Here is a 22,823-nt window from a genome sequence, read left to right on the forward strand (position 1 = left end):
ACCCCCCCCCCCTCTCTAGATGTGTCTGCAAGTTGGGGGCTCTGCATCAGTAGATAGGGTGGTTATGGGGTAAAAGGAGCAAATTAATAATATCAATATAATATCAAGGGGGGTAATTAGCGTGAGTGCGGGGGGGGGGGGGCTGCACGCCGCCTCCCCCCCCCCCCACAGCCGCACGTTGGGGGAACAGACCCAACTGGTCTGCACTTGGTCTAGTATAATGCTATATTTAAGAGGCATTTGGATGTGGCCCTTGTGGCTAAAGGGATCAGGGGGTACGGAGAGAAGGCAGGTGCAGGGTACTGAGTTGGATGATCAGCCACTGTCATATTGAATGGCGTTGCAGGCTCGAAGGGCCTAATGGCCTACTCCTGCACCTATTTTCTATGTTTCTATGTTTATATGTATTTAAGGACGAGCCCTGGCAAAGCGACCGCCCGCTCCAAGATGTTAAAGTCCGTCGGCAGCGCCTCCTGCTGGTCCCCTCGCTGAGTCACACCCCAAGCACAGGGATCCCCAACACATCCCCAGGAATCAAATCCTACACTCAGCAGATGACGCCAATCGCTCTGCAATCGGGAGGGGTATAAGTTGGAGCGGGCATAGACATTTAGGCCCCTCGGGAATGTCCTCCATTAACAATTTCCGCCTTCCACCCCGCGGCCAATCTCCTGTACTACCCCCCCCCCCCCCCCCCCCCCCCCCCCCGAATTCTAGTTTGAATGCACTTAGCTACACTGGGCTGGGTTCACCGTCAACTGTTTGAAAACATGGTTGTTCGGCGGTCTCCAAATTAGCTGATAAACTATCACCAGGGGCGCCGCACGGTTGGCAGCCTCGCCAAGTCAGTCTAATGTTTTCGTCTCCTTCTGTTATTTTTCGGGGGGTTTTAAGTGTGCGTTTATGTTGTATGTGATGGAAGGGGTAGGGGGTCGGATATTTTTCCCCCCAATCTATTACGCTGCCGGAGATGCGATTGTTTTCCGGGTCGTATCTCCAGTCACTCTGCGGCCTAACATCATGGAGCTGGAGGCCTCGCTCGGGACTGACTTTGAGCCCCACCGCGGGGCGTGGACTTACCATCGGAGCCGATCTGTTGTCTGAGACCGCTCCTGCCTGCGGACATTACCATCTTGAGCTCGCAATCTCGGGTAGAGACCGTTGACGTCGGGAGCTCAAACGACGTAGAAGGTTGGACAAGGCCCGACCCGGGGTCCGATCGCTCTGCGCGGGAAGCTGAGATTCCCCCGATGCAGGAGCTGATAGCCCCGACGCGGAAGGCCCGAACGCCGCCGGCTGCGGGAGTAAGATCGCCTCGTCAACGGAAGGCTCGAGCCCCCGACCGCGGAGAACAAAGAGGGGAAGAGATTGAACTTTTTTTTCGACTTCCATAAAATCATAGAAACATAGAAAATAGGTGCAGGAGTAGGCCATTCGGCCCTACGAGCCTGCACCGCCATTCAATCTGATCATAGAAACATAGAAACATAGAAAATAGGTGCAGGAGTAGGCCATTCGGCCCTCGAGCCTGCACCGCCATTCAATATCATCATGGCTGATCATCCAACTCAGTATCCTGTACATGCCTTCTCTCCATACCCCCTGATCCCTTTAGCCACAAGGGCCACATCTAACTCCCTCTTAAATATAGCCAATGAACTGCCCTCAACTACCTTCTGCGGCAGAGAATTCCAGAGATTCACCACTCTCTGTTTGAAAAAAGTTTTCCACATCTCGGTCCTAAAAGATGTCCCCCTTATCCTGAAACTGTGACCCCTTGTTCTGGACTTCCCCAACATTGGGAACAATCTTCCTGCATCTAGCCTGTCCAACCCCTTAAGAATTTTGTAAGTTTCTTTTAGATCCCCCCTCAATCTTCTAAATTCTAGCGAGTACAAACCGAATCTATCCAGTCTTTCTTCATATGAAAGTCCTGACATCCCAGGAATCAGTCTGGTGAACCTTCTCTGTACTCTCTCTATGGCAAGAATGTCTTTCCTCAGATTAGGAGACGAAAACTGTACGCAATACTCCAGGTGTGGTCTCACCAAGACCCTGTACAACTGCAGTAGAACCTCCCTGCTCCTATACTCAAATCCTTTTGCTATGAATGCTAACATACCATTCGCCTTCTTCACTGCCTGTTGCACTTGCATGCCTACTCTTAATGACCGGTGTACCATGACACCCAGGTCTCGTTGCATCTCCCCCTTTCCTAATCGGCCACCATTCAGATAATAATCTACTTTCCTGTTTTTGCCACCAAAGTGGATAACCTCACATTTATCCACATTATACTGCATCTGCCATGCATTTGCCCGCTCACCCAGCCTATCCATGTCACCTTGCAGCGTCCTCACAGCTAACACTGCCCCCCGGCTTCGTGTCATCCACAAACTTGGAGATGTTGCATTCAATTCTCTCGTCCAAATCATTAATATATATCGTAAATAGCTGGGGTCCCAGAACTGAGCCTTGTGGTACCCCACTAGTCACTGCCTGCCATTGTGAAAATGATCCGTTTACTCCTACTCTTTGCTTCCTGTCTGCCAACCAGTTCTATATCCACATCAATACTGAACCCCCAATACCGTGTGCTTTAAGTTTGTATACTAACCTCTTATGTGGGACCTTGTCGAAAACCTTCTGAAAGTCCAGATATAACACATCCACTGGTTCTCCCTTATCATGGCTGATCATCCAACTCAGTATCATGTACCCGCCTTCTCTCCATACCCCCTGGTCTCTTTAGCCACAAGGGCCACATCTAACTCCCTCTTAAATATAGCCAATGAACTGGCCTCAACTAAATTCTGTGGCAGATAATTCCAGAGATTCATCACTCTCTGTGTGAAAAGTGTTTTCCTCAAATCGGTCCTTTAGCCACAAGGGCCACATCTAACTCCCTCTTAAATACAGCCAATGAACTGGCCTCAACTACCTCCTGCGGCAAAGAATTCCAGAGATTCACCACTCTCTGTTTGAAAAAGGTTTTCCTCATCTCGGTCCTAAAAGATTTCCCCCTTATCCTTAAACTGTGACCCCTTGTTCTGGACTTCCCCAACATCGGGATCAATCTTCCTGCATCTAGCCTGTCCAACCCCTTAAGAATTTTGTAAGTTTCCCCCCTCAATCTTATAAATTCTAGAGAGTAAAGCCGAGTCTATCCAATCTTTCTTCATATGAAAGTCCTGACATTCCAGGAATCAGTCTGGTAAACCTTATCTGTCATTTATGGCAAGAATGTCCGTCCTCAGATTAGGAGACAAAAACATTACGCAATACTCCAGGTGTGGTACACCGGCAGTCGAAACTCCCTGCTCCTACACTCAAATCATCACAGCGAGGAACGTAGAGGAGTCACTGTGGTGGATGTTTATGTTAAAAATGTATTTTGTGCGTTCCGTTGTTTTTTATTTGACTTACTGCCTTACGGCAAAATTAGAGCACATGGTATTGGGGGTCGGTTACTGCCATGGATAGAAAATCGGGTTGCAGACAGGTATGAAAGAGTAGGGATTAAAGGGTTCCTTTCAGAATGGCAGGCAATGACTAGTGCGGTACCGCAAGTCATGATGCTGGGACCGCAGCTATTTACAATATACATTAATAATTTACGTGAAGCGATTAAAAGTAACTAAGCTGGGCGACAGTGAACTGTGAAGATGATTATATGAGTTTGCACGGTGACTTAGACAGGTTGGGTGAGTGGGCAGTTGCATGGCAGGTGCAATTTAATGTGGATACATGTGAGGTTATCCATTTTGGTGGCAAAAACAGAAAGGCAGAGTATTAATTAATTGAATCAAATTGGGGGAAACGGGATTACAACGGGATCTCAAGTTCAAGTTCAAGTTCAAGTTAGTTTATTGTCATGTGTCCCTGTATAGGACAATGAAATTCTTGCTTTGCTTAAGCAGAGGTCCCGTTGGTACTTGCAGTAATTTTGCTCCCAAATTGAATCAGGGACAACTTACAATATTACCAAAGCCAATTAACCTACAAACCTGGGGTCATTGTTCATCTGTCACTGAAAGTAAGCAGGCAGTGAAGAAAGGAAATGGCATATTGGCCTTCATAACACGAGGAGTTGAGTATAGAAGCAAAGAGGCCCTTCTGTAGTTGTACAAGGCCCTAGTGAGACCACGCTTGCAGTATTGTGTGTAGTTTTGGTCTCACAACTAGAGATAGGCCATTCTTGCTATCGATGCAGTGCAGCGTTGGTTCACCAGGTTAATTCCAGGGGTGGTGGGATTGTCATATGTTGATAAAATGGAGGGGCTAATTCCCCTGTCCCACTTAGGAAACCTGAACGGAAACCTCTGGAGACTTTGCGCCATACCCAAGGTTTCCTTGTGGTTCCCGAGGTTTTTGTCAGTCTCCCTTCATGCTTCCACCACCTGCAACCTCCGGCAGCCATCTTCAACCTCCGGGAACCGCACGGAAACCTTGGATGGGACGCAAAGTCTACAGAGGTCTCCGTTTAGGTTTCCTAAGTGGGTAAGGGGCATAAGGCTAGTATACTTTGGAATTTAGACGGATTAGAGAGGATTTCATTGAAACATATAACATTATTAAGGATTTAGACACGCTAGAGGCATGAAACATGTTTCCGATGTTGGGGTAGTCCAGGACCAGGGGCCACATTTTATGAATAAGGGGTAAGCCATTTAGAACGGAGATGAGGAAACACTTTGCCACACAGAGTTGTGAGTGTGGAATTATCTGCCTCGGTGGAGGCCGGTTCTCTGGATTATTTCAAGAGAGAGAGAGAGATAGGGCTCCTAAAGATAGGAGACAGTGGATAGGGGGAGAAGGCAGGAACAGGGTTCTGATAGTGGATGATCAGCCATGGTCACATTGAATGGCTCTGCTGACTCGAAGGGCCGATTGGCTTACTCATGCACCTGTTGTCTATCGTCTATTGAAATTCGTTGTGCCCACCCTGCTGAACACCAACTCCACCCCCCCCCCACAACCACCCCCCCCCCCTCATTTTGAGTAGGCGCTTCAGCCCATTCATTTATTCTCATGTAAAACATCTTTATCTTGGATATGCGTTGACACCATTATTTATCACCTGCCTCCAGTCACCCTTGAGAAGGTGACACCTTCTTTTTGAACCACAGGAATCCATGTGGTGAACCTATAGCATAGAGATTTCAGGAGCAGAATTTGTGGACATTGATAGTGACCATGAATTTGACCAAATGACCCAGGCTTAATATTATGCCTTACATATTGGATGGTCACATTATTAATTGATTTACAGTTTTTTTTCATTTCCTAAGATAAAGAATTTTCACCTGTGTAGTTATTCACGTTGGTACTTGCAGTAATTTTGCTCCCAAATTGAATCAGGGACAACTTACAATATTACCAAAGCCAATTAACCTACAAACCTGTATGGTCTTTGGAGTGTGGGAGAAAACTGGAGCACCCGGAGAAAACCCGGGTTACAGTCACATCTAGGACTTCCGGTGGCGCCATGGAGCTGTGAGAAGCGCAGCATTTACCTCCGCTCTCGAGGAATGCATTAAATCGTTACAAAAAAAAGACGAGTGGGAAGACGGGCTCGATCTAAAAATAACTACCGGAGAAATTACCTTTTATCGTGTAAGAGAAGTTATCAGAAATTCCGCTGATACAGGGGATTCTTTGGTACTTTTAATGCACAAGAAGAATCCCGATAAACCTGTTACAAGATCTCAAGTAAGACAACGAACCATAGAACTGGATACAACGCCACAAATAACATCAGAAAGCTTTGAAGAAGAAACGCAAGTTCAATGAGTAGCTGCTGAAATGGCTGAAAAAGAAAAATACATGGAGGAAATGGAGGAATCTATAAAAAACATCGGTAATGAAACACTTTGCTGATATACTACACGAAGAGATTACCACTCTTGATGAAAACTTGAGCAAGAATGGCTTTCTCATTCTTCTATCTGTCATGAGAAAGTCGTTCACAATTCCAAAGTGTCGTAGTAACTTAATAAGTTCTTAAGGTCATATGTGCAGAGTTATACCATTCGGCCCATCAAGTCTCCTTCACTCAATCATAGCTGATCTATCCCGCCTTCTAACCTCATTCTCATGCCTTCTCCCCATAACCCCCGACACTTGTACTAATCAAGAATATCTCTTTAAGTATAAGCGTTAACAATTAGCGATCTAATGTGCCTTTCCTGCACCGCCTTCTATTCAACGCATTCACATTCATGAATGTTGGGGCAATTCAGAACTTGGGAGGGATTGGTGACTGCAGGAATTGTTCATTACATCACCGATTAAAATTGGGTGTTGTGACGCAGGGAACGATGCCGGTCCTGTTGGCATCCGGCATAGATTGCAGAGATGTTCTATCAGTGGCGCCAGAATTGCGAGGGCAGCCGATATGCAGATTGGTCAGAGATCGCAGAAGATCCGCCGCCTATTTTGCATGGAGCTGATAGGTGGCTCCATGACAGAAGCGGCGCATATCGGGGGCCGAAAACTGCACCTCGTATATTGTAATGCCTTTTGGTTTCGCTTAGGACACGACTTTATTGATGAACCGAAACAACGAGGTGACAGGATATTTTACAGCGCTTATCATCTGTTCCCTAAACTTGGACTGGGTGACAGCGTAAATAATAGTGTTCGTGCAGCAGCTAAGATTCTTTAACAAAGAACCAACTTCGTGAAAAATGTCTTCATAATCGTTATAATCGTTATACGATTTTACGAACTGATAATAGAAAAAATCTACAACGTTAGTCAGCCACAGGAGGATGAAGCTGCCGGATAGCGTGAGAAGCAAAACCATTGACCTCCGCCTGCTCTCCATCTCTGGGTCACTGCCGTTATCCCCCTTGGACTGCCCCCTGAGTTCTTTACGGACCCGACTGGTTACTACAATGTGGCGGACTGTCAGAGCGTTGAGAAGCAGGATTACAACGAAAGGGAGTATGGGAGTTAAAATTCTGTCGAAACTGTCCAATCCCACCCATCCAGGCTCTATGAAATAACTTGGTTTATAGTAACAGAACCACGATACGTTGTCGATTATCTGTCCCGCCCGAAATGGGAAGGCGAATGGGACGTTTTTCAGACAGAACGTAACGCCGATGGTTGCGAGAACTGCAGCCGCTGTTTGCCGGGTGCAATATTTTGTTTTCAGCTTCTGGCAACAAATAGCGACATAGCGGTCGAAGGTGAATGTGACGGTGAACCAAACGGAACAGTCCGTGGAGACACGGCGTAGCAGACGGCGTAGAATGCACACGGCGGTGAGGTCCAGGAAATTCACCGGGAAGTAGTAAGAGTGGATCTGACGTAATATGACTTCAGCGACAATGACTATCAGATCCGCTGCTGCCATGGCCACCAGGTAGCGAGTCGTGCAGGTGGAGAGACCGCATTTTCCCCGCGATAGGATGACGATCGCGATTAAATTCACTAGAAGGTTAAAAAAAAAGACAACGCATATGGAGATATTTGATCCCATATATTCCGACGTTAGACACAAAATGCTGGAGTACCTGAGCGGAGCAGGTAGCATTTTTGGGGAGTGGGTGACGTTGCGGTCGGGAGCTTTCTTCAGACTGATGACAGGTGAGTGGGCGGGACAGTGATAGAATGTAGTCGGAGACAGTAAAGACTGGTGGTTGAACTTGAGAGGGAGAGGGGATGGAGAGAGAGGGACAGCGACGTACATTCCGCTTCCAGAGAGAGGCTCATTTTTCTCATCTGGAAGATCATTGCAGAGTTGGTTGCCAACAGACGGGCGGCGCCATCAATGATATTATAAAAAGGGCTACACATATCCAGCATCTAGACTGTAGAACCTGGAAAGGAACATCTCAGAAACATTACCTTCGGCGACAATGTGTGTATGTATCTCATCTACCTACAGGTCTTACATACAGTGGCTTGCAAAAGTATTCATACCCCTTGAATATTTCCACATTTTTATCACGTTACAACCACAAACGTAAATGTATTTTAATGGGATTTTATGTGATAGACCAACACAAAGTGGCGCATAATTGTGAAGTGGCGTACAAAAATATTCAGCCCCCCTGAGTCAATACTTTGTAGAACCACCTTTCGCTGCAATTACAGCTGCAAGTCTTTTGGGGTATGTCTCTACCAGCTTTGCACATCTAGAGACTGAAAATGTTGCCCGTTCTTCTTTGCAAAATAGCTCAATCTCATTCAGATTGGATGGAGAGCGTCTGTGAACAGCAATTTTCAAGTCTTGCCAGAGATTCTCAATTGGATTTAGGTCTGGACTTTGACTGGCCATTCTTCAACATGAATATGCTTTGATCTAAACCATTCCATTGTTGCTCTGGCCGTATGTTTAGGGTCGTTGTCCTGATGGAAGGTGAACCTCCGCCCCAGTCTCAAGTCTTTTGCAGACTCTAACAGGATTTCTTCCAAGATTGCCCAGTATTTGGCTCCATCCATCAACTCTGACCAGCTTCCCTGTCCCTGCTGAAGAAAAGCATCCCCACAGCATGATGCTGCCACCACCATGTTTCACAGTGTGTTCAAGGTGATACGCAGTGTTAGTTTTCCGCCACTCATAGCGTTTTGCATTTAGGCCAAAAACTTCAATTTTGGTCTCATCTGACCAGAGCACCTTCCTCCACATGTTTGCTGTGTCCCCCACATGGCTTGTGGCAAACTGCAAACGGGACTTCGTATGACTTTTTTTCAACAATGGCTTTCTTCTTGCCACACTTCCATAAAGGCCCGATTTGTGGAGTGCACGACTAATAGTTGTCCTGTGGACAGATTCTCCCACCTGAGCTGTGGATCTCTGCAGCTCCTCCAGAGTTGCCATGGGCCTCTTGGCTGCTTTTCTGATCAATGCTCTCCTTGCCCGGCCTGTCAGTTTAGGTGGACGGCCAGGTCTTGGTATGTTTGCAGTTGTGCCATACTCTTGCCATTTTCGGATGATGGATTGAACAGTGCTCCGTGAGATGTTCAAAGCTGTGATTTTTTTTATAACCTAACCCTGCTTTAAACTTCTCCACAACTTTATCCCCGACCTGTCTGGTGTGTTCTTTGAGCTTCACGATGCTGTTTGTTCATTAATGTTCTCTAACAAACCTCTGAGGCCTTCATAGAACAGCTGTATTTATACTGAGATTAGATTACACACAAGTGGACTCTATTTACTAATTAGATGACTTCTGAAGGCAATTGGTTGCACTTGATTTCATTTAGGGGTATCAGAGTAAAGGGGGCTGCATACCTTTGCACGCCACACTTTTCATTTTTTTATTTGTAAACCAAATATCATTTTCCTTCCACTTCACAATTATGAGCCACTTTGTGTTGGTCTCTCACATAAAATCCCAATAAAATACATTTACGTTTGTGGTTGTAACGTGACAAAATGTGGAAAAGTTGAAGGGGTATGAATACTTTTGCAAGCCACTGTATCTAATCATTCCTTAATAGAATGGAACAGAGAAGCTCCTCGAAGCTTCTTAAACGCCAATAGCATATTCGCCTTACAAACCAATCATGGCAGAGCGTTCTATGCAACTCCAGTCACGGTTCAAAAATGTATTTCAACGTTGTCTCGTTCACCTTAAAGTAGGAATGTTACAAAATGTTGAGATTTTAAAAATCAAGCTTGCAATTTATCCCATCAGATAAAGCAGAAAAAAAAGTTTAATTTGACACCTAATTCACTTTCATATCATCAGTATTAAAAAAAAGTTATGGCCATTGTCATACTCTGACAGTATATTTTTCCCTATTGGTTTTCCATTCTTAGCTCAAAGGCTGTGATCCAGGACAGTCAAAAGCCCATAACTTTCTTAAAAATTAAGAGAACTGAATGACATTGTCAGGTATTACAGATGAAACATTCTGGAAAAGAAAACATGAAACAATCTTACTTGGATGACCAGAAATCAAAGCATATAATTAGTTAGTTACCTAATTGTCTCTAATTACAAAATTCAATTACTAGATCTAAACATCTATCCATTTCTTAAGAAAAGGTTAACATTTTTAAATAGCCTAAGTGTCCAAATAACATTCACACAATAATTCACAACATAACATGATTTTTTATATCTGGTTGTCATTAATTTATAGGCCAAATTGAAGGAATATTTTGTTCAATTCGCGTAATTTAATGGGCATTTAAATCATCTTGCGAGTGAGATTTTGTGGAACGCGATCGTTTGGAACGTTGCGGTGCGGTGAATTTGAACCCCATATGGACTGGATAAGCACTGCCGGTTCTTATGGGATCCATAATCACATTTTCGCCAATGAAATTTGGATTAAAGTAATCCTAAGAAGCAAGTGTTTATGTAAAATAGACGACTTACCTTTTGTTTTTACCCTACGTGAGATCCGTCCCGTTGTCGGCGTTAGAAATAGATTTTTATTTTACTCCAACGATTAAATTGTCCAGCGATTTGTTTTTTAAACTTCCGAGAACGGATATCGGAGTGATTTTTCTGCAGCAGCCTAGCAGCCTGAGAAAGATCGACTCCGGCAGGCAGGAGCAAACGGCATTTTACCCCAGCCCCCCCCCCCCCACTCTCAAATGGCGCCAAAGTCGCGCACACGGCCAGTGGCAGAACTGCGGCGCCGCTGAAGGTAAGTTTTTTTAACATACCTACTTAACGCAATGTGTACACCTTAATCAATGTGTACATTCTCCATGCCTCTTACAATGTTGTATTTTGTTCCACAGAAAAACAATCCAATACAATCCAAGACTAAATTCTGCTACCCTCCGGTAACACAGGTGCGCTCCCATTTGTCCCACAATCTACTACTTTCCAACAGTCACCGGTAATTATCCACTTCTCCTAATTTTGCTCTCCGATCTCCTGCGTCTCATTTGCACGTCTTTCTGTCCCTTCGTACGTTTCATTTAAACATAGGCACTCTCATCTTAATGTTTTGCCGTCTAGTTGTTGACATTTCAACCTTGGGGTAAGACTTATGCCTATCAACTTTATCTGTGCCTGGCGTCAATGCATGTACTTCCGTCAGGTCTCTCCTCAGCCCCCGTCACTTCCGACAGAACAATACATTCTATTTGTGCAATGTCTCGTGACAGAGAATACCATCTATTGGACAATATTTTGATAAACCGCCTCTGCACCGTCTCCATTCTCCAGTTAGACGATGTTCTATTATCAGTCAGTTCTGCAAAATCTAGATTTGTTTTATGATAGCATTTCACAAAGGTTTCATAATATATATGACTTGAATTAGCCTGCCAAAGCAACAAATAGTTTAAGCAGCTGACAGCAGCTAAAACACCGGAGCCACCAACATCAAAGAATAAAGTGTTTAGTATTCATTTTTTTTTGTCTGGAAAAGCTTACGCTGGGGGACCGGTGAGCTGCAAACAGGGACCCTTAACAACACTAATACTCAGTGGGGGGTTGCTGTCCCACGAGGCAAGACAGGTAGACAGAGTCGCAAAGAAGGCAGACGATGCGCTGCCTACAGCGACTGGCGCATTGAGTATGAGTCAAGCGATCATGCTGCCGCCTTATAGGACATGTGTTTGATTGCGTTAAAGTATTGTGTTCATTTGTCGAATTTGGGGATCGTGCAGAGGTGGATAACTAGAATGCTCCTTTATTAGAGGAGAAGAGCTATACAATGAGTTTGGCCCTACTTGGAATATTGTCCCAGGAACGTCCGAAGTTGAGAGTGAGACCCAACAGAATAATTAATAATTATGAGGCATAGATATGATAGACAATCAGAACCTATTTCACTGGATGAAAATCTCAAAGTCTGCTGTGCATAACTTTTACGTGAAGGTAGTAGAATTTAAATGACCTGTTGGGGAGGGCGCATGCTCTTTACACAGAGAATACTGGATGTCTCGTACACGCTGTCAGGTGAGGTGGTGAAGGCAGAAACGACAAGCGCATTAAGAAACTTTTAGTGGAGCAAATGAACCAACAGGACATGGAGGGATGTCCTGTAGATCACATGTTGGGAGATCAGATCAATTTATCCGGTTCACGGATATTGTGAATCCAAGGGAATCCATCTTTGCTGTACAGTTCCATTTTTTAAACAGTGGTGCACATTTAACAAATGTCGCCGTAAGAATCATGAGGCCGACAGGGCATCTTGTAAACCATTCATTCAAGAACAATAAGGCAGATTATTATCTGAATGGTGTCAGGTGGAGGTAAAGGCGAGGTGCAACGATGCCCGAGTATTATTGTACATTTAACACTGAAAGAAAGCATACAGACACAGCAGGCAGTGAGGAAAACAAATGGCACGTTGGCCTTAACATCGAGAGAATTTGAGTATTCAAGCAAGGAGGTCCAAACGCAGCTGCACATGGCCCTGGCGAGATCACAGCAGGAATATTATGTGGAGTTTTGGTCTCATAATTTGCGGAAGGATATTCTTGCTATTGAGAGAGTGCAACGTGCGTTCATCGGGTTAATCCCGGGATTGCGGGACGAACATATGATGAACTAATGGATCGACTGGGTATTCACTGCAACTTAGAAGGATGAGAGTGGGTAAATTTGAAAAGTCGCCGTAACTTACCAGGTACTCCAATTACCGCAATGATCGGGTACAATATCTTCTCCACGCTATAATATCGCTCCCGCATTGTCGGTGCCAGTGCACACCCTTGTTGCAAGCAAGCGATCGACATTGTGTCGCGCGCATTCACAATCGCAGAGGTTTTGTACCTGATCAGATCTCGGCAAGGGTAATGAGTTTGCAACATCTTCCAAAAATAGGGACATTGAAAAAAATGACAGAATCTCCAGAGGGAGTGATATTGCAAAACTGTGCAAAGATACATTGTGAAATTTGCAAAGAAAACAACAAATGACGAAAGTCCCCCGCAGTCTCGGCTTTGGCAGATTACTTTTAACTCGTTGATTTCATTGAGAGACTGAAATGAATGGAACATCGGACCACACTCCCAAGTGGGAAGTATGTGTAGATGGTACACAGGTGGATCAAGGGTACTTCATTCCGATCATTCCCCCTTAGAGTCATATAGTGATACAGCCTGGAAACATGCCCTTCGGCCCAACATGTCCACACGGGCCAACATGTCCAGCGACGCTCGTTCAACCTGCCCGCGTTTGGGACAAATAGCTACAATCCTGTTCTATCCATGTACCTGTCTAACAGTTTCATAAATGTTGGCAGAGTCCCTGCCCTAATTACCTCTTTTGGCAGCTTGTTCGATACACCCACCACCCTTTGTGTAAAATAGTTACCTCTCAGATTCCTACTATCTAAAATGGGTGAGGTTTCGGGTCGAGACACTTCTTCAGAAAAAACCTCTGAATAATAGTATCGACCAGAAACGTCACCCATTCTTTCTCTCCAGAGATACTGCCTGTCCCGCTGATATACTACAGCAGTTTGTGTCTACCTGCATCTGTAGTTCTTTACTACACATTCAATCACGGCTGTCTGTCTCTCCCTACTAAGCCCGTTCATTTGTTTTTCCTCCATAACCTCTGAAACCTGTACCAACCAAGAATCTATTTATGTCTGCCTGAAATATAATCACGGACTTGGCCTCCACGTCCTTCTGTGGCAAACACATCCACATATTCACCACCCACTGACTAAAGTAAGACCTCCTCATCTCCTTCCTGCAGGAACGTCCTTTAATTCTTGGTCTACGACCTCTCGTCCTCGATCTCACACGAGAGGAAACATCCTCTCTATATTCACTCTATCCAAGCCTTTCACTGTTCTATACGTTTCAATGAGGTCTCCTCATCCTGCTAACCTTCACCTGGTGCAGGCCCAGTGCCGTCAAACGCTCATCATATGTAACCACGGTCACATGATTGTGAGATCAATGTCTCCTTGGTCATTTGTACGTGAGTGATATTCGGAAACTGATGGAAATTATTTGCAACCCAGTCGAACTTTAGCAACGGTCACGCAAGATGTTTGTCAACAAAATAGAGAGAGTACAGAGGAGATTTACTAGAATGTTGCCTGGGTTTCAACAACTAAGTTACAGAGATAGGTTGAATAAGTTAGGTCTTTATTCTCTGGAGCGCAGAAGGTTAAGGGGGGACTTGATAGAGGTCTTTAAAATGATGAGAGGGATAGACAGAGTTGATGTGATCAAGCTTTTCCCTTTGAGAATAGGGAAGATTCAAACAAGAGGACATGACTTCAGAATTAAGGGACAGAAGTTTAGGGGTAACATGAGGGGGAACTTCTTTACTCAGAGAGTGGTAGCGGTGTGGAATGAGCTTCCAGTGGAAGTGGTGGCGGCAGGTTCGTTGGTATCATTTAAGAATAAATTGGATAGGCATATGGATGAGAAGGGAATGGAGGGTTATGGTATGAGTGCAGGCAGTTGGGACTAAGGGAAACAAATTGTTCGGCGCGGACTTGTAGGGCCGAGATGGCCTGTTTCCGTGCTGTAATTGTTATATGGTTATATGGTTATATGGTCATTCGTTTTGTATTTGTGTTGCCCGGCTATTATGACCAACATAACATAGTAGGGCACAAGAGAAACGTCATCGTGTGTAGAGGTGTAGATATGCAGAAAGGAACTGCAGATGCTGCTTTACAGCGAATATATTCCAACATTTACTGCATCCATGGACTCCGACAATCGTTTCAGGAAAGGCAGTGGTTCAATTGCACATCCACCAACGTTTGCCCTCCATCCTGTGTGAAACAGGAGCCCCCCAGATTCCCACTAAATCTTTTGCCTCCCATCTAATGCTCAAGATAGACACAACATGCTGGTGTAACTCGGCGGTCCAGGCAGCATAGAAACATAGAGACATATAAAATAGGTGCAGAGGTAGGCAATTTGACCTTTAGAGCCTGCACCGCCATTCAATATGATCATGGCTGATCATCCAACTCAGTATCCTGTACCTCTCCATACCCCCTGATACCTTTAGCCACAAGGGCCACATCTAACCCTCTTAAATATAGCCAATGAACTGGCCTCAATTACCTGTGGCAGAGAATTCCAGAGATTCACCACTCTCTGTGTGAAAAATGTTTTTCTCATCTCGGTCCTAAAAGACTTCCCCCTTATCCTTAAACTGTGACCCCTTGTTCTGGACTTCCTCAACATTGGGAACAATGTTCCTGCATCTAGCCTGTCCAACCGCTTAACAATTTTGTAGTTTTCTTTAAGATCCCCCCTCAATCTTCTAAATTCTATCCAGTCTTTCTTCATATCCCAGGACATCCCAGGAATCAGTCTGGTGAACCTTCTCTGTACTTCCTCTACGGCAAGAATGTCTTTCCTCAGATTAGGAGACCAACACTGTACGCAATACTCCAGGTGTGGTCTCACCAAGACTCTGTACAACTGCAGTAGACCCTCCCTGCTCGTATACTCAAATCCTTTTGCTATGAAGGCTAACATATCATTCGCTTTCTTCACTGCCTGCTGCACCTGCATGCCTACTTTCAATGATCGGTGCACCATAGCACCCAGGTCTCGTTGCATCTCCCTTTTTCCTAATCGGCCACCATTCAGATACATGTCTACTTTCCTGTTTTTCCACCAAGATGGGTAACCTCACATTTATCCGCATTATACTGCATCTGCCATGCATTTGACCACTCACCCAGCCTATCCAAGTTACCTTGCACCCTCCTAGTATCCTCCTCACAGCTAACACTCCCCCACCAGCTTCGTGTCATCCGCAAACTTGGAGATGTTGCATTAAATTCCCTCGTCAAAATCATTAATATATATAAACATAGAACCATAGAAAATAGGTGCAGGAGTAGGCCATTCGTCCCTTCGAGCCTGCTCCGCCATTCAATATGATCATGGCTGATCATCCAACTCAGTATCCTGTACCTGCCTTCTATCCATACCCCCTGATCCCTTTAGCCACAAGGGCCACATCTAACTCCCTCTTAAATATAGCCAACGAACTGGCCTCAACTACCTTCTGTGGCAGAGAATTACAATATATATTGTAAATAGCTGGGGTTCCAGCACTGAGCCTTGCGGTACCCCACTAGTCACAGCCTGCCATTGTGAAAATGACCCGTTTACCCGATAGGCGTATTGTAATAACCTGACGAACCAGAGTCCAGACGCGGAACTACTCATGGGAAGAGGTGACAGGTTGGACAGTAGAACTGCTGCAATGGAGTTGCGGGCCTCCCCCTCCCCAGAAAACGTGTTTCATTCCAACTAACCTATCTGAATCCCTGGACAGTACCCGGTCAGACGTGATAAAGGGCGTTCAGTGTTGATTCGGGTGGCATTGCGAGACTCTCCCCCTCCCCCCACGGCCCAGAAAATGTGTTTCATTCCTACTAACCCATATGAATCCCTGGCCTGTGCCCAATCAGACAAGATGAGGCACATTCAATGTTGGTTGGGGGAACACAAAGAGCCCCGGCGTAAGCAGCTGAAGGAGCGCACCATCTTCCAAGCAATCACCTACCCACCCACAGTGGTCAAATCCTCACGTACGTTTCATAATAATAATATATCTTTTATTGTCATTGCACGTCAGTGCAACGAGATTTAGTGTGCAGCTCCACTGATGTACAAGAAAGGTAAATAAATACAATACATAAATAAACAAGCTGAATTGATTGACGTGACCATCTGAGGGAAACTGTCCAAAGGGGGTGGGTGGGGGGGGGGGGGGGGCACTCTTTAGGGCCGGTTGTGAGCCGCTATAGCTCAGTGTTATTCAATTGATTCTCTCGCTCCCGATCGGAGTCGCGACAGAACCAATTTCCCCGCACAATACAATGAGTCTTCCCAAATGCACAGATCAAGTTGTATCAATTCGCATTATGGAAACCGAACGAGGGAGTTTACTTCGTGAGAGAGCTAGTCCCCCCTAACCCCCACATAATTCAAAATTAAAGATGCTTAAAACATACATTTAACAACACACTAAAACCAGCAAAATGAGAAAAGGAGACACCCTATGGCATCATATGGTATATCTATTATTATATAAAACTCTCGCCCCAGATTCCGAAACGGAACTCCGTCCGGCCGTCCGTCCGGCAGCCTGGCCCACTCCCTTTGCTAGCGCGCTCCCTTTGATTCTCCGCAACTCCAAAACCGGACGCAGGACCGCCCGCGTCTTTTCAACTTCGGCAGAGATTTCGCTTTTCTTTCTAAGTATGCGCTTCTCATTCCATTCCGTCGTGTTTAAGCGCCCGTTTTAAATCAAAACCTTACCCACCCCCCCCCCCCCCCAAAAATCTCACAACTAAACTGGATTCTCACCCACACAAGCCTCACCAGCACCAGCCCCTGCTGAACATTCCATCGTGTGATGTCACAATGCCCAATGCTCACAGATGACCAATCGGAATGGATCCATTTACATATGCCATCACCAGCCCCAGCCATTGGAGAACATTCCATCGTGTGATGTCACAATGCCCGATGCTCACAGATGCCCAATCGGAATGGACCCATTTACATATGCCTATGCAGGAGCCCCAGCCAATGGTGAACGTTCCATCGTGTGATGTCACAATGCCCAGTGCTCATAGACATCGTTGCCATAGTGACAGTACAGAGAGTCAGATGTGGGCCGAGGAGCCTTCAAGACAACATGAGATGTTCCCATATTGTGTGAAAATATTTACGTCATTCACCCCTGAACCTCGATAAGAACACCACCTGCACATCTTAATTAAATTAGAGAAAAACGGAAAAGAGGTCGGGCATTTACACTTTTAAGGCTCTGTGTGTGTCGAAGCTTCGTGTGTGTGATGCCGCACCGCGAACCCCCCCACCACCCCCCCCCCACGCGTTGCCGAGACGGACCCGACTTCGACGACTTCAAGATACGCTATTTTAAGACGGCAGGGACCCGACTTCGACGACCAAATCTCCCCTGGGGGCTACAGGTAGGGAACGGTCTTTATGCACTTTTCCAACTCTGTGTGTGGGGGTGGTTAGTGTGTGTGAGCCCCCCCCCCCATTGGGGGCTATTGGGGGCCGCAGGACCGCCCACGTCTTTTCCACTTCGTCAGAGATTTCGCTTTTCTTTCTAAGTATGCGCTTCTCATTTCATTCCGTCGTGTTTAAGCGCACGTTTTTAATGGATAACATACCCCCCCCCCCCCCCCAATACTTCAAAACTAAACTGGCTTATCACCCACACAAGCCCCGATGCTCAAAGACATCGTTGCCATAGTTACCGTACAGAGAATAGCCTGTGAGCCGAGGAGCTTTCAAAACAACATGAGATGTTCACATATTGTGTAAAAATATTAACGTGTTTCAAACCCCTGAAACTCGATATGAACAACACATGCACAACTTAATTAAATTAGAGAAGAACGAACAATATGTCGAGATTTTAATATTCCAATCAATGCACGTTTGACATTGAGTTGTCTGCCAGTTGGCCAATCACGCGCTTTGTTTCAGGCCAGCACACAAAATGGCTGAGAGGGCTTCACAGATGCCTGTTTTACTGGAGATTCAAATGTGTTGTTCTGTGGAATAAATGTCATGGAAACTTGCAGCAGCTTCATTGTATTTAGTGCAAAAAACATAAAAAAAGACAGAAGAAAGTGCTGCGAAGTGGATAAAAATGCAAGAGAACAAGGTCCATGCTGATGTGCTGGAAAACAAATGAACCCATGAATCACCTACCTGAAAGGAAAGACTAAAGGCCGGAATTTATGAACATCTAACTGTATGGACTTTAATTAATCTAATTGCACCCTTTATAACGTTAATAGATTCATTCATTCATTCATTCATTCCTTATTCATTCACTCACTCACTCACTTACTCAGACATTCATTCATGAAATTGAGGGCCTGAACTATAACGCGGTGAATTGAACATTGTCACTAATGCCAGCCTGATCGGTACACGGTAGTACAATGTTTATAGAAGTTTCTCACCCCCCCCCCCCCCCCCCCCCCCCCCAAAAACGCCGTTGGGGAAACAGACCCAACGGGTCTGCACTTGGTCTAGTTATTATATAAAACTCTCGCCCCAGATTCCGAAACGGAACTCCGTCCGGCCGTCCGTCCGGCAGCCTGGCCCACTCCCTTTGCTGGCGCGCTCCCTTTGATTCTCCGCAACTCCAAAACCGGACGCAGGACCGCCCGCGTCTTTTCAACTTCGGCAGAGATTTCGCTTTTCTTTCTAAGTATGCGCTTCTCATTCCATTCCGTCGTGTTTAAGCGCACGTTTTAAATCAAAACCTTACCCACCCCCCCCCCCCCCCCCCCAAAAAAATCTCACAACTAAACTGGCTTCTCACCCACACAAGCCTCACCAGCACCAGCCCCTGCTGAACATTCCATCGTGTGATGTCACAATGCCCAATGCTCACAGATGACCAATCGGAATGGATCCATTTACATATGCCATCACCAGCCCCAGCCATTGGAGAACATTCCATCGTGTGATGTCACAATGCCCGATGCTCACAGATGCCCAATCGGAATGGACCCATTTACATATGCCTATGCAGGAGCCCCAGCCAATGGTGAACGTTCCATCGTGTGATGTCACAATGCCCAGTGCTCATAGACATCGTTGCCATAGTGACAGTACAGAGAGTCAGATGTGGGCCGAGGAGCCTTCAAGACAACATGAGATGTTCCCATATTGTGTGAAAATATTTACGTCATTCACCCCTGAACCTCGATAAGAACACCACCTGCACATCTTAATTAAATTAGAGAAAAACGGAAAAGAGGTCGGGCATTTACACTTTTAAGGCTCTGTGTGTGTCGAAGCTTCGTGTGTGTGATGCCGCACCGCGAACCCCCCCACCACCCCCCCCACGCGTTGCCGAGACGGACCCGACTTCGACGACTTCAAGATACGCTATTTTAAGACGGCAGGGACCCGACTTCGACGACCAAATCTCCCCTGGGGGCTACAGGTAGGGAACGGTCTTTATGCACTTTTCCAACTCTGTGTGTGGGGGTGGTTAGTGTGTGTGAGGCCCCCCCCCCCCCCCATTGGGGGCTATTGGGGGCCGCAGGACCGCCCACGTCTTTTCCACTTCGTCAGAGATTTCGCTTTTCTTTCTAAGTATGCGCTTCTCATTTCATTCCGTCGTGTTTAAGCGCACGTTTTTAATGGATAACATACCCCCCCCCCCCCAATACTTCAAAACTAAACTGGCTTATCACCCACACAAGCCCCGATGCTCAAAGACATCGTTGCCATAGTTACCGTACAGAGAATAGCCTGTGAGCCGAGGAGCTTTCAAAACAACATGAGATGTTCACATATTGTGTAAAAATATTAACGTGTTTCAAACCCCTGAAACTCGATATGAACAACACATGCACAACTTAATTAAATTAGAGAAGAACGAACAATATGTCGAGATTTTAATATTCCAATCAATGCACGTTTGACATTGAGTTGTCTGCCAGTTGGCCAATCACGCGCTTTGTTTCAGGCCAGCACACAAAATGGCTGAGAGGGCTTCACAGATGCCTGTTTTACTGGAGATTCAAATGTGTTGTTCTGTGGAATAAATGTCATGGAAACTTGCAGCAGCTTCATTGTATTTAGTGCAAAAAACATAAAAAAAGACAGAAGAAAGTGCTGCGAAGTGGATAAAAATGCAAGAGAACAAGGTCCATGCTGATGTGCTGGAACACAAATGAACCCATGAATCACCTACCTGAAAGGAAAGACTAAAGGCCGGAATTTATGAACATCTAACTGTATGGACTTTAATTAATCTAATTGCACCCTTTATAACGTTAATAGATTCATTCATTCATTCATTCATTCCTTATTCATTCACTCACTCACTCACTTACTCAGACATTCATTCATGAAATTGAGGGCCTGAACTATAACGCGGTGAATTGAACATTGTCACTAATGCCAGCCTGTTGTACAGTTATTAGTCTATAACAGATAATCTCGGAGCTTCATGCGAAAACATGCAGGGACAAAATGCTCCGATCGCGTAACTTACGAACTCGCGGCAAATAGCAATCAATTTCACTCCCTTTTTCTCCCGTTATCATGGTCCGAAAACGAGCAAACTAACAATACTGACGACCACCCCCCCCCCCCCCCCCCTGCCCGGCCACAGATATGATCCTCGCCTCCACGATCGCCAATCGGCCGCTTATTAATTGAGACCGCTTCTTCACTTTACCGCGAGTACCGGTAGGTTTTCACAGGAAGCACCGAGCTTATTTCTTAACGACTAATTACTCTACAACACGCTGGCATTAGTGACACTGTTTACTTTACTGCAATAGCTTAGACCCCCACACCCCTCTCCACCTCCGATCCCACACCCCCCCTCCCTCCACACTCTTCCCCCTCTCCCTCCTCATCTTTGTGTGTGACGACAAACGCACCACCCCCCCCCCCCCTTTGGTGCAGGAGGCGCGCGCACAGCATCTTGAACGCTCAGCAAATGTTTGAATTCTTCACTAACCGTCATTCTGACTTTGCTTGTGAAGACAGGAGGCGTGGATTGCTATTGTCTGACAATAATAATCAGCTTTATTTTTATTGGATAGAATTTATTTGTTTCACATCAACCTGATCATTATATAAATCTTAAAAAGTCAATTTAATTTACAAGCTTATTTTAAAAAAAAAACATTTTATTGCATTTCATTGTTATTTTCTTTATTTTTATCAATTTGAATTTACTAATTTAACTGTTCATTATAAATCTTCAGGAGTGCATTTCATTTTTAACATTAACATTTTATTGTTAAATTCAATATTTGTATTTCATTGAATTGATTTATTTCTCACTTAACATTACTTTTAAAGACTAATAATTTCAACACCCCTCCCGCCCCCTCCCCCCTCTCCCCCTCCGATCCCACACCCCCCCTCCCTCCACACTTTTCCCCCTCTCCCTCCTCATCTTTGTGTGTGACGACAAACGCACCACCCCCCCCCCCCTATGGTGCAGGAGGCGCGCACACATCATCTTGAACGCTCAGCGATTGTTTGAATTCTTCACTAACCGTCATTCTTACTTTGCTTGTGAAGACAGGAGTCGTGGATTGCATTTGTCTGACGATAAAAATCAGCTTTATTTTTATTGGATTGAATTTATTTGTATCACATCAACCTGCTCATTATATAAATCTTAAAAATTCCATTTAATTTACAAGCTTATTTTTTAAAGAATAACATTTTATTGCATTTCATTGTAATTTTCTTTATTTTTATCAATTTGATTTTTCTCATTTAACTGTTCATTATAAATCTTCAAGAGTGCATTTCATTTTTAACATTAACATTTTATTGTTAAATTCTATATTTTTATTTCATTGCTTTGATTTATTTCTCACTTAACATTACTTTTAAAAACTGATAATTTCAACACCCCTCCCTCCCTCTCTCCCCCCTCCCCTCCCCCTCTTCCTCCCCTGCCTCTGAAAAAACGTTTTACTAACGTTAAATATTCCCCGTTTGTTTCATCTTTACCATTTTGAAATTTCTAGATTCTAAACGCTTGCCTTTGAAAACTAAAATCATTGAAATTTCACTTTGTCATCGTTGACTTTTTTAAAAGAAGATAAGTTGTGAGGTCGGGTGCATAGTGTGAAGACGCTCTGATCTGTTTGTGGAGGCGCAAGCATAGAGAAGAGTGCATTTCATTTAAACGAATAATTTTATAACATTACCATTTGATTGCATTTCATTGTAAAATTCATTGTTTGTTTTTCATTGAATTGATTTACTTCTCACTTAATATTACTGCATTTTAACACATACTTTTAATTTCAAAAACTGTTTAACAAAAAAATAATTGCTGACTTTTCATTGACAACTTAGATTCAAATTCATTGTTTTTTCACTGTCATCGTTGACTATTTTT

The 22,823-nt window shown here is 44.8% G+C and overlaps 1 protein-coding gene across 1 annotated transcript; it reads right to left on the bottom strand.

Moving 5' to 3' along the window:
- Positions 1 to 6,532: 6,532 nt before the first annotated feature.
- Positions 6,533 to 12,670, bottom strand: LOC116969102 (probable G-protein coupled receptor 139). Its single transcript, XM_033016052.1, has 2 exons — positions 12,559 to 12,670; positions 6,533 to 7,440 (listed from the first exon to the last, which is right to left on the bottom strand). Exons 1-2 carry the CDS (start codon positions 12,668 to 12,670, stop codon positions 6,533 to 6,535), a joined length of 1,020 nt encoding a protein of 339 aa, XP_032871943.1.
- Positions 12,671 to 22,823: the final 10,153 nt, after the last annotated feature.

This window comes from Amblyraja radiata, unplaced genomic scaffold (assembly GCF_010909765.2).
Source record: "Amblyraja radiata isolate CabotCenter1 unplaced genomic scaffold, sAmbRad1.1.pri S104, whole genome shotgun sequence".
NCBI classification, from domain to species: domain Eukaryota; kingdom Metazoa; phylum Chordata; class Chondrichthyes; order Rajiformes; family Rajidae; genus Amblyraja; species Amblyraja radiata.

Excerpts from the sequence above, each read along its gene's own strand:
- LOC116969102 (XM_033016052.1), bottom strand. The coding sequence starts at position 12,670 with ATGTCGATCGCTTGCTTGCAACAAGGGTGTGCACTGGCACCGACAATG. Across the intron at positions 7,441-12,558 it reads TGCGGTAATTGGAGTACCTG|TGAATTTAATCGCGATCGTC; the intron begins GTAAGTTACGGC and ends TTAACCTTCTAG.